The sequence below is a fragment of the Centruroides sculpturatus genome, unplaced genomic scaffold (assembly GCF_000671375.1).
Source record: "Centruroides sculpturatus isolate CEXI.00-Female unplaced genomic scaffold, Cexi_2.0 scaffold234, whole genome shotgun sequence".
Taxonomy (NCBI): Eukaryota; Metazoa; Arthropoda; class Arachnida; order Scorpiones; family Buthidae; genus Centruroides; species Centruroides sculpturatus.
Window position 1 is genome coordinate 565,219 of NW_019384411.1, and position 14,873 is coordinate 580,091.

The following is a 14,873-nucleotide window of genomic DNA, read 5'->3' on the forward strand; positions in this document are numbered from 1 at the left end:
AATACGTATGTCAAGTTATATTTTTATTACTACGTAAAATATATTTAAGAGTTTACGACCACTGTGATGGGTGAGACGTTGTTGAAACAAAAAAAGTTATGCATTCCGTCACGTACATAAACAGTGTCGTAATTCGCCAAGTGCAAATCAGCAAATTCGTAAAATTTTTGTTTATTTTGAACAATCCGGATAATCGAAAATCCGGATAATAGAGGTCCGGATAATGGAGGTTCTACTGTACATATTTCACATTATCATGTTTTATCAACACTCTACGCTGTACTTACGAGATTTGTAATGGAGGGTTAACGCTAAACGCACAGTGAGTTGTTGACCTTTCTTTTTTTTCTTTAGGCGTCAGAATTTTTCATTGAACTATTCGGACTTCAGTAACAATATTGAAAGATTGATCGCGGGCCACATAAATTCATTACGGGCCGGATCTGGCCCGCGGGCCGTATGTTGGCCATGCCTGGTCTAAAAGATGGTGTCGGATAAACCATCTCCAGCCGACCTTTCCCGCGAACTATACGAAGCTCCAAAAAGGACCTTTGCCAAAAAAATATGTAAGCATTTTCGACCAGAATAAACGGTTTCTCTGTGAAACACTTGTCTTTTGCTGCTTCTTAAAACCGCCACTCACGTACGCGTAGACCTGAGAGCTATCCCGACGGTAGGGAATAAAATCTCCCCCCCCAATCGGCGTTCTAACAAAAGCATTAAAAACTCAAGTTTTTAATCCTCGGTACGTGATAAAATATAGTATATCGATCATTTACATCAGGCTTTATCATCATGATTGAGAAATATCTAGAGCATTTTATCAATTTCTTGAATTAGAAACAACAGATAAGCTATATAACCGAACTGATAATTTCCGTATCCCTTAGATTCCCGATTAAAAATGGCGGAAAGAAGATTCGAAAAGCCAGAGCAAGCTTCTGCGTACGCAAAGTTTCGTCCTTCTCCTCCTCAATTCATCACTGATAAAATACTGAAATATTTAGAAGAGAAGGTATGTTTTAAATATAATTATATTAACCAAATATATTGGTAATACGTGTTTCGGTAAAAATAACTTTCAAAATATTTAATTTTGTGCTAGTCGCCACGTTTACTTTTTGACGTTAAAGAGCTTCGTAGTTAAATTTTAAAAATAAAATTAATAAAAACAATAGTTTAAAAATTTGATAATTTACATGTAATTTTAATATAGATTAATCCTCCTTATGAACATGTATTGGATGTGGGATGTGGAACGGGGCAGAGTTCTGTCATATGGAAACCATATTTTCGTAACATTACCGGATGTGACATCAGTTCCGCTCAAATTGAAGAAGCCAGAAAGAAGAGTTCGTTTGAAAATGTGAATTTCGTGTTAGTTCCTTATAAACGTTTCGTATTATTAATTAGTTGTTTCTCTGAAAATTACATACTGTATTCTGTTTATTAAAAATAATCCGAATTGAAAATACGAATGTATGACGGCAGGATGGGCGAATCAGTCCCCCGCTCTCGGGGATCGGATTAATTTTACGTGTTAGTTAATTATTTTCATGTTTTGAATGCTAACAGCTATATTCACGATCAAGGATCAAGAGCTAGAACTTAACCAATTATCATTCACTTAACTAATAGATGTTCGTGTACTATAAGTAAACAAAGTAAACATCTAACTCAAAAGCCTGGTTCACACTATGCGATAAAATCAATGACTACTTCTTCATATCGCTGATATGGTGTGCACCGTTGTAGAAAATTAAGTCATTCCGATTTCATCGTCGGTGCACGCTGCTAACAATAAAATTAAACTCTTAAATGTAAAAATGCATTATTTTATCATAATGTGTAATAGTCCAATTCCTCGCCCTTCTAAGCCTACTGCCGTTAGAGTTAAAAACTTGCTTTGTTTTAACTTTTACAGCGCTATGCGCATTTGCAGAAAAAGTCAAAAACAAATTAGTTTAAACTGAATTTGATGTTTTTCACTAAGCAAACCGATTTTGCCGCCTCTCAAAATCTGTCGCTCTAACTCCGCACCTACTGTGCTTGCTTAGAAATCCGAACCCGAGCACGTCATCCCTGTTCTAAGACAAAGATATTATTTTAAAAAAAAAAAACAGACTTAACACACACTTATATTTTATATTTAATTAGTTATTTGTGTCAAGTATTTGTGTCATTGTGTTTACTTGACACAAATAACTAATTAAATATAATATACTATTGTGCATCGCGTAATTTCATACTATTGTGCATCGCGTAATTTTAGTATGAAGTACTATTGTGCATCGCGTAATAGTACTTCATACTATTGTGCATCGCGTAATTTTTTCAAATCAAAAATCAATACTTAAAGCTACTCGGGGATACGTTTTGGTTCTCTGAAAACATTCAATTCTTCAATTCTATACCGTATATTTGCGAGGTGCATTCAAGTTGTAAGGTCTCTTTTTTTTCTAGGGGAAGGAAACAGGTAGCAACATGCAGTTTTTTAAAAGAAGCGAACGCTGTTTGTTGTCGCATAACAGAGAGGGTAGCATCAAGTCTAGCGGCAGCAGTTCGAGTGGGAGACGTTTTTGATACCTAAAATGGAGATGTCTTCATTACAAAAACAACGCGTGATCATTCGTTTTCTGCACTTGTGTGGAGTGACCCACTGAAATTCATTGCCAGTCGAGTGACACATGCGGTGATGGTGTCACGGATGTGAAAAATGCGTTCCTGGGTGCGACAGTTCAAAGAAGGGCGAACATCGTGTGACATCGAACCGAAACATTCACGCCCGCGCATCCGCCGGTCTGACATCATTGCGGGCATGAAGCAACTTGCTCCACGCGCGCAATCATGTTGTCATTACAAATTGCTTCCGGCATTGCGAGAAAAACGACCGGAAAAGGCTGCACGTGTGCTCTTCCATCAAGACAATGTTCCAGCTCATCGGGCGATATTAACACAGGAATTTCTTCGTGAAAACAACTTTGAAGTGGTTTCTCATGCTCACTTGACTCTGCTCCTAACAATTTTTGGTTTTTTCCAACGATAAAAACACTCTCCGCGGTCGCACATTTTCCAGTCGTGCCGCTCTAGCATCAGCGATTTTTTAGTGGTCAAAACAAACCCCTAAAGAAGCGTTCGCAGTGACCATGATATCATGGCGTCGACGTTGTGAAAAATGTATACGTAAGCAGAGATTATATCGAGAAGTAATAGAAGTTTCAATTTGTTTAAGTATTTTGTCAGAAAAAAATGGGAGACCTTAGAACTTGAATGCACCACGTAATATACTTTCTGTCGATAGTAACAAATATTTAAACTCGAGACATTTTGTATGTTTTATAGCTAACAATACTTATCCATTTTTCTAATTTCAAATTATTATTCACAGTATTTGTCCTTCGGAAAAAATTCCTCTTCCCGATAATTCAGTTCAGATGATATCTGCAGTTGCAGCTCTCCATTGGTTCGATATAGAAGAATTTTTCAAAGAAGCAAAGAGATTGTTGATCAAAAATGGTGTTTTAGCCGTTCAGGGTTATAATAGAGTTAGGGTGAAATTCGATACAGATGAAAAAACTTCTTTAGGAAATGCTGTCCTGAAAGAGGTTGATCTTTCATTTTATTTACTTCTTTTATAATTTAATTCGTTTTATGCTATAGTTTATCCTGTTTAAATGTTAACATCTCTTACAGTTAGTGTATGATAACTTACACGGACATTGGTCGAAAAAAGTTGTAAATTCCAGTAATGAATTTTCTTCTATCGATTTTCCGTTTTGTGATGTTGTCAGGTAAGAACATCTTGTCTTAATTAATTAATTAATTATTAATATCATGAATTTCAAATTTAGGCATACCGGAATAAAAGATAGTATTGAAGTAACGGTAGATTATGCCATCGGTTTCTTTTTCTCTTACTCTTCCTATCAAACTTTGAAAGAACTTCAACCAGAAAAAGCCGAATCTGTATTGAAACAATTACAAGAAAGGTAATTATATCCCAAAATTTCAATTATTTTATTTTTAATCATTGTTTAATTTTATCAATTTTTATTATTATTATTTAGACTTTTGGAATTGGCTGGAGGAGAAAATGGAAAATTTAGACTGGAGCGGGATTGTTATTTAATTTTATGCAGAAATGTTTAAAAAAGTATTTAAACGATCATAAATTAACACATTTAGTTGTAATTATTTACATATAATTTTTTGTTTTGGAGTGAATAAAATGTTGGTAATCACAATTTTTATATGGGGAAATTTTGTATGCTGTCAACAATGTATATGCTATAAACTCTCATTTAAAATCATGGTTAAAATATATTGAACAATAAATTATTTTATGAAAAATTAAGATTTAATAATATTTGACTTCCTTATACGTTGAACAGAAAATCATTAATATATTCAAACATTATTTCTTTTTGTCATTTATGTATTTAAGCTTATATTTTAATTTTTTAAAAATGAACATTTGTACAATATTATATACTCCACAAGTTCTTGAGAGAATGATTACTTGATTCGAGGAAAGTGGACATCTGGGAGTTCGACCCGATAGAAGCTGCAAACCAATCACCTCCTTGCATCTCTTACAGATTTGCCCATTGGACTGGATCAGTTTCAATTTTTAGTATTCATTGAAATGAAAATGGAATTAAATAAGCGAAAATAAAACACAAATAATTAAATAATTTTTATTTTATATTTTATTTGTTATTAAAATTGAAGAAACTTCAATTTCAATAAGAAATAGATACGGATACGGATATGTCGGGCCCATACCTCACCACCCGGCCATTGTGGGTCTGGCCGAACCCATAATGGGCTCGCTGAAAGAGGCCCTCTTAGTCCCCACAGGGCGAAGAGAATTTAAAAAAAAAAAAAAAGTATGTGGGTAGGTGCGCTTTTGTTCGCCCCTTTTGAAGCTTAATAATTCCTGTTGTTTTTGTAGATGATTTTTGAAATTTTGCAGAGGTTTGTGTATTGGAGGGATTGATGCTATTAAATTTTGTTGGTTAAAGATCGACGGGGTGGAGAGATAAAGGGGGTCAAGTGTCGTATCTCCAGTAGGGTCGGACGTAATGGTGACTTGATTATACATGTTCGGGTTAGCTGCCGAAATATTACCATCTAATTTCTTCTTAACTATCTAAGTAAGATTAACATCATATTCAATACTTCAGTAATTGATGTAGAATAATTAAAAAAAAAAAGAAAAAAATGGACTCAGTGGCGTTTCCGAGTAGACAATGGAAAAAAATGAGAAGCATTTTCTCTCTCGAAATATTCTTTTCCGAGATAGAAAACAGCGCGAGTAGCATCCAGTCGTCCTTATCGGATATAACGAAATCGAGACAAAAGACGAAAGACAACTAACTACCCGCTTGTCTCTGAGAAACGAGAGAAAAAGTTGTCCAGAATCAAGGTCCTAGATTATAAGGTTACCTCATACAGCTGGTTTAGCCACTTCCTGCTAGATTCCGGATTACGTCATCCGTAGTCGAGCGACTGCTTCACAATAGTTAGGGAGAGAAGAAAATTTTGGAATTTCACCATTTTTTGTTACTTTGTTGAGAGTTTTTAGACTTTTAATCTTCGAAGGTAAATATATCTATCGTTACTACTATTATTAAACATAATTATGTTGATAATTATATCGATAAAAATTGTACGGAAGTAATAAAAGTGTTCTAAGAACCGTTTGATATTATGTTGTAGTCTTTACACTTCGTTCTGTAGAAATTACAGAATACGATTACTGATTACATATATTTATTACTAAAATACCTTAAAATACTAAGAATAGTTTTCTTCGTGTGTAAAAATAGTATCTGCACGATGAAATGACGACTACAAATAATAGAGAGGTTATGGCCGACGTTTTCATCGCGAAAACGTGTTTTTGGGACGTTCAGCGCAGCCTTCCTGTAAGCTTAGAAGTTTGACAATGGCGTTTGGTACGTCGAGCATTATTGCACTGACGTACCAAACGCCATTGTCAAACTTCTAGGCGTACAGGAAGGCCACGCTGAACGTCCCACAAACACGTTTTCGCGATGAAAACGTCGGCCGCAACCTCTCTAATAAGCTGGCCGATAACACTTAAATTTCCCCTATTGTATGATCACTTGAAAAAGTGATCATACAATAGGGGAAATTTAATATATTTTAAAGTATTTAATATATAAGTATTTAAAGTCACATAAAAGCATTAAAATATGTTTACAACATTTTACTTATGAATACATTTTAGTCTGATGTTTCTCAGTATGCAAAGCAACGTTATATTAATTAAACATGAATATACTCTTTGTTCTTAGTATTTTGGTCGACCTGCCTTTGTTTAACTCGGACTCTGAGGAAAATATAGATTATCACGAAATACAGACAGCTTACAATCTGATTTCATTCCTCTTATTAACTCTTTGTCCGATCCGCACCAAATTTTTCATAGTCTGGGACTCTGGGAAAAATAAAGACTTTCACGAAATTTGATCTCCTCGACACTTCGCGATAAGCATAACAACTGGTAGGTTAAATTAATCAAATAAGTAATTTGATTTTCATTTCAACGTTTAGCCATTTTATCCGTTTCTTTTCTTGCATCCAACAGCCATTTTTAGAATTACTGTCAGTACATCACTCCACATCATCCAAGGCAATCCACAAAGTACGAATAAAACTTAATCTTCGAGGAGGGTAAGAATTTGATTTCAAATTTCACGGTTTAGAGAACAGAGAGAACCCGAAGAAAGAACATTGGCAAAACAATTGCAAGAGAACTATGCAAGAGTTTACTCAGGAATATCCGGCATAACGACTCTTTACACTTACAATCTTTATTATTTCACAATAATTGAAAAATCATTGTGAAAGGAAGAGAGACATTTGTGAACATTCTCATATTAGAAGAATTTTTTAAATATTTAAACAGAAATTCAATTTTTAAGCTTGATTTTCTTCACTGAGGAAATTACTCTGTCGTTATCGAGATAATATCACAGGATAACGTTGAGTCGTCCTTTCCCCTTAACCAGGAACAGCAAACAAAACCTGACGAGTGGTCCCCAAAGAAAACGGGAACACCAAACTCAGAAAACAATTGGTTAATCTCTGCAAATGAACGGCCCAGAAGAGGAGAAACAAACGGGAAAACAGGAGAGAAGAAGAAGAAGGAAGAATAAGGAAAGGGTAAAAAAAGAAAGGGAGAGAGAGAGAGAGAGAGAGAGAAGTCAGTCGAAATACTTTGAGCGATTATCATAGGTCAGAGATCTTGCGATTTTTTGACGGGAACTTTCTAAGTCTCTTTTAACTGTGCCTGTTGTGATCTTCTAAGACAATTAAAACAAATTGTGTTTATTGAAATAATTTCCAAGACTATCCTAATTAATTGTGTCTTCTCAAGAACCGAACGATCCATTCAAGATTTACCAGAGAAAAAGAAATGAAATCTACCCGGAAGTGGGAAAATAAACTTCGTTTATGCAGTATACTTGGGTGTTATCGCTTCTATCATATCCACGTGACATTCACCTTAAAAAAAAAAACGAGATGTACCCGAAAATTTCTTGTTCAGAGGTTCGAATAGACCATCTGCTCGGGATTGCGGATGGACTATTCGAATAAATAACAGGCAAATTTCCTCACGATCAATAAGATTACTATACATTAATTAATGCGTTTATTTTTCCGTAAATTAAGTCAATTTGTATGTATTATTTTCAAGATTTCTACATTGCAGTTAATCACAGCTTTTTTCTTTTTTGAAAAAGTAGCATTACAATACATTGATCAAGCAAATAATAAGGTATAAAGTCCTGTAAATATTTCGTTTCAATTAATATATACTTAACTAGATGTGAGGGACGAACAGACCCTCAATAAAGTGTTATTTTAAATTTTTAATTATTTTGGAATTCAATCGTCTAACTTCGATCATTTTATCAAAAATCAAGCTAAAATCCATAAAAATTATTTCCCACGGATTTGGTTCCTTGTTGAGGAGGATTTATCTAGTCATTAATGCGTCACTCGGAACGTTCGATAAAATTCCAGTATTGGACGCTAGGTCCTTAACAGCAACCTCATGGAAAAACCCAGAAGGAACCCAAATAACAAGGGAGAGCAATAACAAATTGAAGAGTTGTCCTCAGAAGTCGTCCTCCCACGTTTTCCTCCTCACGAATTAATACCGTGCCTCTTTAAGGATATCTTACACACATCTCCACCTCCGTGCCTCCACACCTCAGTGCTCCTGTTACCGGACACTCTAAAGACCCAGAACAATTTCATCGAACCGCGAACATTCCATCGACGGTTTATCCAGTCATCTTATAACAGATCTTCGACTCAGTTAAAAGGTATTTATCAACACGCGATTCGTTTGTAAACTCTCTCTCTAGAACGGGCTAGTAATAATTAAGGGGAACTTTAGTCATGCTTGATATCGAGTATATCTGTATTTTCTTTTGTTATAATTAAAATTGTTATTGTTAGTTAATATGAAATCCGAGTGAGTCACTTTCTCGTCTTTCTCCTCACCTTTACTCCGAATCCAACCGCTCACCCGTTACCGCTCGAGTGACTTAAAGTCGCAATTTCCGAGTCCTGAGAGACTCGGTGGTGTCACATCCTGACGTGATGTCAAAGAGACACCGACCCTACGGTCACATAAAAGTCACAATTCCTATTGTAATTCCTATTCATATCTTTGTTCATCAACAGTAAATATAAATATTGATTAAAATCGTGTTTTCCATTTATAACTGCATTTCAAAAACAAATTCTTTTAACAAAATGTAAATTTTAAAGTCACATTAAGTACATAGTTTTGCATGAAAATTCCTAAATGTTTATGTTACCGCTAAAGCTCGAAAGTCGTTAATGTGCACATTACCTAGCTAATCTGCAGATTAACTAGAGTGATCCATTAAAGTTGCTAGAATTGTTCTATTTCTCAAATTACCTAGGTAATATGTAGATTATCTAGGTAATCTGCAAATTACCTACTAGGCACTCGGTAAAGTGAAAATAAGATCTTTGCTGGAACAACAGCAACGTTTCTGTACGCTTAAATTAACATAATGTTCTTTATTTAATTTTCGATATCTAAAGAATCAAGTTAATACAATCAACAAATTAGTTGATAGAATCAATCATCAACCAATTAAAAAAACTTTAATACAAAAATCAAACGGTTTAAAATATTAATACAATTAGGGAAATTATTATATAGATAACCACCTATGGAATTTCGGGACTTTGAGTATCTATCTGAACTGAGGGGACCGAGACGACTTCAACGATACTCTACTTTTGGACCGGAGACGAAAAATAATAAAGTTATCATACTTTTTCTGGTGATCGCATGATGTAATTGTGCAGTTAATGTTACCTATGGTAGTAAAATGGCGGCTCGTCTTTGATTCCAGCAAACAGAAGAAAGGAAACATTGGGGACGCACGTTCTGTCCTAACCAAACCTGTTTTAATAAATAACCTAATTATTACCAACCAAATTATTAGAATAGGTTAGGTTAGGTTAGAACGTGCATCCCCACTGTTTCCTTTCTTCTCTTTGCTGGAATCAGAGACGAGCTGCCATTTTACCCACCATAAGTAACATTATCCAATTGTGCAGTCTAAAGATTGGTGACACTTTGAATTTTATTGCAGTTGGTTTCTGTGACAAGCACACCTATTTGTGGTACATTTATTTGTGGCAAAGATCTTATTTTCACTTTATCGAGTGCCTAGTAGATAATGTGCGGATTACCTAGATACTCTGCACATTATCTAGGTAATTTGAGAAATGGAACAATTTTCTCAACTTTAATGGATCACACTAGTTAATCTGCAGATTAACGAGTTTCGAGCTTTAGCGGTAACATACATATTAGTATAATTTTAACTTTTTTTTTTTGTTGTGAAAATCTCTCTTAATGAAACATCAAATTTCTTAGATTTTATCTGTGCCGAGCAATTCTCGGAAGTCAATTCTTTCCTTGGTTACACATGAAATAATATAAATAATAGTTAAAAATAAAATTTATACAAATATAAACAACCAATAATATTTAGATAGAGTTAGATAGCTTAATAAATAGGATTTTAACAATTTTGGGGGCTTATCACACTAAATTGTTAAAATCCTATTTATTAGTCTATCTAACTCTATCTAAATTAAAGTTGTAGGCTAAAAGCGTCATTTATTATTATAACCAATAACATGATTATTTGATAAATGCCAAACAAGCTGCTAAATTATATCAGGCTAGGATATGGTTATTATTAATAATTAAATACTAAGTGGCCTAGAGATAGGCATTAGGTGTCATTGCTTATTAAATTTAATAATTATAATTAAATTAATATTTATTAAATAATTGAGAATGTCAAGTCCCTCTTGGACTGATTCTCTATTTCCAGAATATTGTAAATTATTGTTTGGCATTTATACAAATATTAGTTGAGAATCCTTGTTGTTCTCCATTACCAAACTCAACAATACAATGCTAAAAACATGTTCTCTAAGTACCATCATATCAATATAAGGGATTAGAGAATGGCCACAAGTGTTTACTCATGCCCATTCTCTGAAAAACATACTATGATCCTGCAAATTAGTGGAATTTAAGAAAAACTTAAGAATTAAATAATAAAATTCTTAATAATAAATTCAGGTGATTCTGAAAGTAAGAATATGTCTTAAAATTATGAAGTTAAAAACTTTCTTAGATTCCTTTTTCAGAATTGATAGAGTTCATTAATAGATCAATATTACTTTTTTTTAATAATTTTTAAATGTACCAATGAAATGCATCTACTGACAGTTCTTAAAAGTATTAATTAATTTATTTATTATTTTTAGTTTAAATATCAGTTGTATCTTTAAATTATTTTATAATTTTATATTAATTGTTTTTTCTAAATGCATTAATGTTTTATTTGTAATTATTTTTTAACTTTTGAAATATGTAATAAAAGTGCTTATAACTATTGTTTTATTGTGTATTGTAAAAATATAACATTAATATAGTGTTTGAAACTTTAATTTATGCTATTTTGATTTTTAATATTATAACTACATTTGAATACAATTAGAACTGTCTCCTATTAATAAAATATTTAAGAGGTAACAAGTATGAAAAGAATTCTAATGTGAAATAGTAGTTTAAATTAATTTTTATGTATTGAAATGCAGGAAAACATTTCATCTAGTACAATACAATATACAAATCATTTATTTCAATGTTAAATATAATATTACTAAAGTTTTCAATATAATAGTCATAGTTGTGCACTGTTAATAGATAGGTTTTGTTGATTGTACCAACAAAATAAATCTAATAACAGTTCATTTTTCTATTTTTATATTATCTCATTTTCATATAACTAATACATATTTGTTATTTACTTACATTTTTAAGGTATTATACTGTAAATGGTGGAATATCTGCACCGTATTACTGTAATCCAACTGGTATCTATAAACCTTTTACCGGTGCACGTATCATCATACTCTACAACAGTTACAAATGTTTTTGAACCGTTACGGTTCTTCTTCAGGTAACGATCCCCTAATGGAATGCGGTTCAAAGTTGTTACGAAATGCGATCCGGAACGATGTCCCGACCCGGTGACATCACTACGAACTTGCGCGTTATGAATGATGTGCTCTATCTTAGAGATTTATCTATTAGGGCCTGCCAGGCCATCGATAGAGTGATTTAAATCTTTGTAGTTAATGCAATTACATCCTTCACTCGTGTTTAGGCATATGTAGATCGCCTCCAGCCATCTGAGTTGGTTCGTGCGATGGGTGGTGTGAATGACCTTTGCTTGAGAGAATATGGGTTCTATGTCAGGGTCCGACGAGTATAAGGCAAGAGCTGTGTTAGTTCTTTCATGGTTGATATCCGCTTCATGCTCTTTGATCCGGGTTACTAAGGGGCGTTTAGTTGATCCTATGTAGATCATGTTTCTATCACATCTGTGATCAATGATAGGGATGGTATAGATGCTGGGGAGCTTATTTCGGTCTGGGGTGTCTTTCCTGTTCCTTAACAAATCAAAAATCGTAGCGCATCTTCTAAATGTAATACGGATATTCTTTTTCTTAGCTATCTCCTTGTATATGGATTTTAGTACCGGATTATATGTGATAGGGATGTTGCTAGTAGGAGTAATGTTGGAAAGTTGATGACAGTTTGCTTCCTGCTGCATTTTTGCGTTCAGTTTATTTATGATCCCATGGTATCTGTCCTGCTTGACTATATCCACTATACGTTTCATTTCAGATCAGAGTGCCATTTGGGACGAGGAGGGTGTATGCGCCCTCCTGATCAAGGCTTTGAATGCTGCGACTTTGTATTGTGAGGGTCACATGACCCTGCTGGTATGTATAAACCAGCTGAGGTTGGTTTGCGATAAACCGCTGTGTGGACTGTTATGCTCTCAATCTTAATGTTAATGTCCAGGAAGTGAGCCTCTGTAGGATGTGCCTGGTCTACTTCTATAGTTAAGTTGTATGGGTTGTTATTGATGTCCTCAGTGAAGATCTTAGTGAAGTCCTTTCCCAACTCCGTCTCGTTGAGTTGATTTCCGTGTGTCATGATTCGATGTAGTGATCCAGGTTCAATGGAAAGCACACCTCCACACTCAAATTGATAATATTTATAGTTTATTTACGGATTCTATATGTAGAAGGTACAAGTTCGAAAACATAATATATATATATATATACAGGGTAACAATGCGTGGTGACTCACGTACTATCTTGGTTTCTGGGAACTTTTAAACTTTGAAGCATCCTTGGTCAGCTCATGGAGTTGGCTCAACTGTATGGTCCGTCCAGTCTCCACACTAACCCTAACCCGTCCCTGAGATGTTTACCAGAGGAGAACACTCTCTCTATGCTCAGCAGGTCTTTCAAGTGCCTGAGACTACTATGTACCAGTCTCTTGCCCTTCTCTCCTCCTCTCTCGTTTGCCTTGCAATTTAAGGGTTTTTTTTGGACAGGGACATCCGACCAATCACAATCCCTTCTTGCCCGAACAGCTTACACTCGGGTTTGCCGTCATCTGACAAGAGTGAAGCTTACATAAATGTCCGCCACTTGTTTACGTTCAGTTGTTTACCATATGGCAAATGGTCTAACATCTGACTACAGGTGGGTCCAATTGACAAAGCCGGCACTTCCTTTGTTTTCCCTCTGTTTACAAGTCAACACTTTACAAGTGGTATTACCTGACCGCACATGGGTCCAATTGACAAGGTCATGCCTGTTTTGTTCCCACTCTGCTAAAAGGTCAATACTTTACATCCTCGACTAGTGCATTAATGTTCGGCTCGTCTTTCCATAGGATTAGGATATCATTAATGTAGCGCTTGTATATTAGGATGTTGGGAAGATATTTTGGGAGAAATTCTGATTCAAGTTTCCTCATTACTATTTCACACAGGTCTCCTGCGATGGGGCTGCCCATTGGGACTCCTCTTTGTTGTTCATACGTAATTCCTTTGAACTGGAAGAAGGAGTTGTGACACAGCAGATGTGCCAATTCAAGGTTATGTTGATGGAATGTGTTGTCTTTTACGATGGTAAACAGGGTGTTCTTGATGGCGCAAAATACTTGTGGAAGTTTAATTGATGGGTAAAGTGATTTTAGCGTGCGGCGTGGGTAAATCCTTAATCATGGAAATAAGGTCTACCGGAGTGGTGATGGAGTATGGGTATCCTTCCAGGAGGGGTGTCAGCATCCGGTGTGCAGCTTTCTCCAGTTTAATGGTAGGTGCCCTAGCTTTATCAACTACTGGTCTTAGCTCGCCCCCCCTGTTTATGGGTTTTTGCGAAAGTGAACATTCTAGGAGCATCTGGAGCATCGGTGGTAATCTTTTTTAGTTCCAGCCGTTTTGCTAGTTTTGTACTGGCAAAGCATTTAACCCTCATTTGTAAATTGGCGATGGCATTGCTATTAGCAATGCTGTATTGAGTACGGTTGATGTGTTCTTCTAGTAATCTGTCGTAGGTGTCTGTCTTCACGAATACTAGTGACTTGCTTTTGTCTGCTCTGACCAGTGTGACTTTGTACGACAGCATCCACTTACGCATACACTCTAGATTTGCTCTTACTTGCTGGTCTTCTTGCAACTTCCTGGATTTTTTTTAGGGTGTGTATGGCTTTCCATCGGAAGTATTCTTTCTCTCTATCTGGACATCCCACCAACAGCGCCTCAAGGTCGGGGATGGTGTTAACGATATCATTGCTCGGGGGAAGTGCGAACTTGGGGTCCAATCTCAGCACTTTTCTCACAAATGCGGGAACTCGTAAGTCATCCCACGTGACGAACGGGAAGGAAGGCGGGCTCCTTGTCTGCAGTGCTTGCCTTTTTAGAATCCAACGGAGTTTTCTTTGATACCTCTTACTACAAGATTGTGTAAGCTTTTCCTGCTTGGCGAAAGAGTGAAAGTGCTAGGCTTGTCGCTAAGCAGGAAAAGCTTACACAATCTTGTTTATTGTGGCTAACTAGAACCAAAAAGTTACATTTTAAGTGAATCTACATAAAGCTGGGATCATAAATTCATAGATAATCCATATGAAAAATGTTTAATTGGGTCTTCAATAAAGCAAAACAAATGAAAAATGTGAAAGAAATCTTTATCATCCTTATTTACATATATGTAAAATATTTGCTATTAATATATAGTAATTGAATAATAGAAATTATTTATAAATATTATTTATAACTGAATTTTAGAAGAATTCAGTTGGGTTTCATCATTTTTACTGACTGCTGAGTTTTGATACACAAAAAACTGACTCTAAAGTACACTGTTTTCTGCAATTTTGTTTAATATTGTTTTATAAC

At 35.1% G+C, this 14,873-nt stretch overlaps 1 protein-coding gene across 1 annotated transcript; it reads left to right on the forward strand.

Moving 5' to 3' along the window:
* The first annotated feature begins 286 nt into the window (after window positions 1-286).
* Window positions 287-13,905, forward strand: LOC111619037 (putative methyltransferase DDB_G0268948). The gene is made up of 10 exons (XM_023360675.1): window positions 287-322; window positions 891-1,015; window positions 1,217-1,377; window positions 3,389-3,605; window positions 3,694-3,791; window positions 3,852-3,989; window positions 4,068-4,120; window positions 12,302-12,399; window positions 13,466-13,604; window positions 13,673-13,905. Exons 2-10 carry the CDS (start codon window positions 905-907, stop codon window positions 13,903-13,905), a joined length of 1,248 nt encoding a protein of 415 aa, XP_023216443.1. The 5' UTR covers window positions 287-322; window positions 891-904.
* Window positions 13,906-14,873: the final 968 nt, after the last annotated feature.

Bases quoted from the DNA above. Each gene is read 5' to 3' on its own strand.
- LOC111619037 (XM_023360675.1), top strand. From the start codon at position 905: ATGGCGGAAAGAAGATTCGAAAAGCCAGAGCAAGCTTCTGCGTACGCA. The intron at 1,016-1,216 runs GTATGTTTTAAA...ATTTTAATATAG, and splicing joins TGAAATATTTAGAAGAGAAG to ATTAATCCTCCTTATGAACA. The intron at 3,990-4,067 runs GTAATTATATCC...ATTATTATTTAG, and splicing joins TTGAAACAATTACAAGAAAG to ACTTTTGGAATTGGCTGGAG.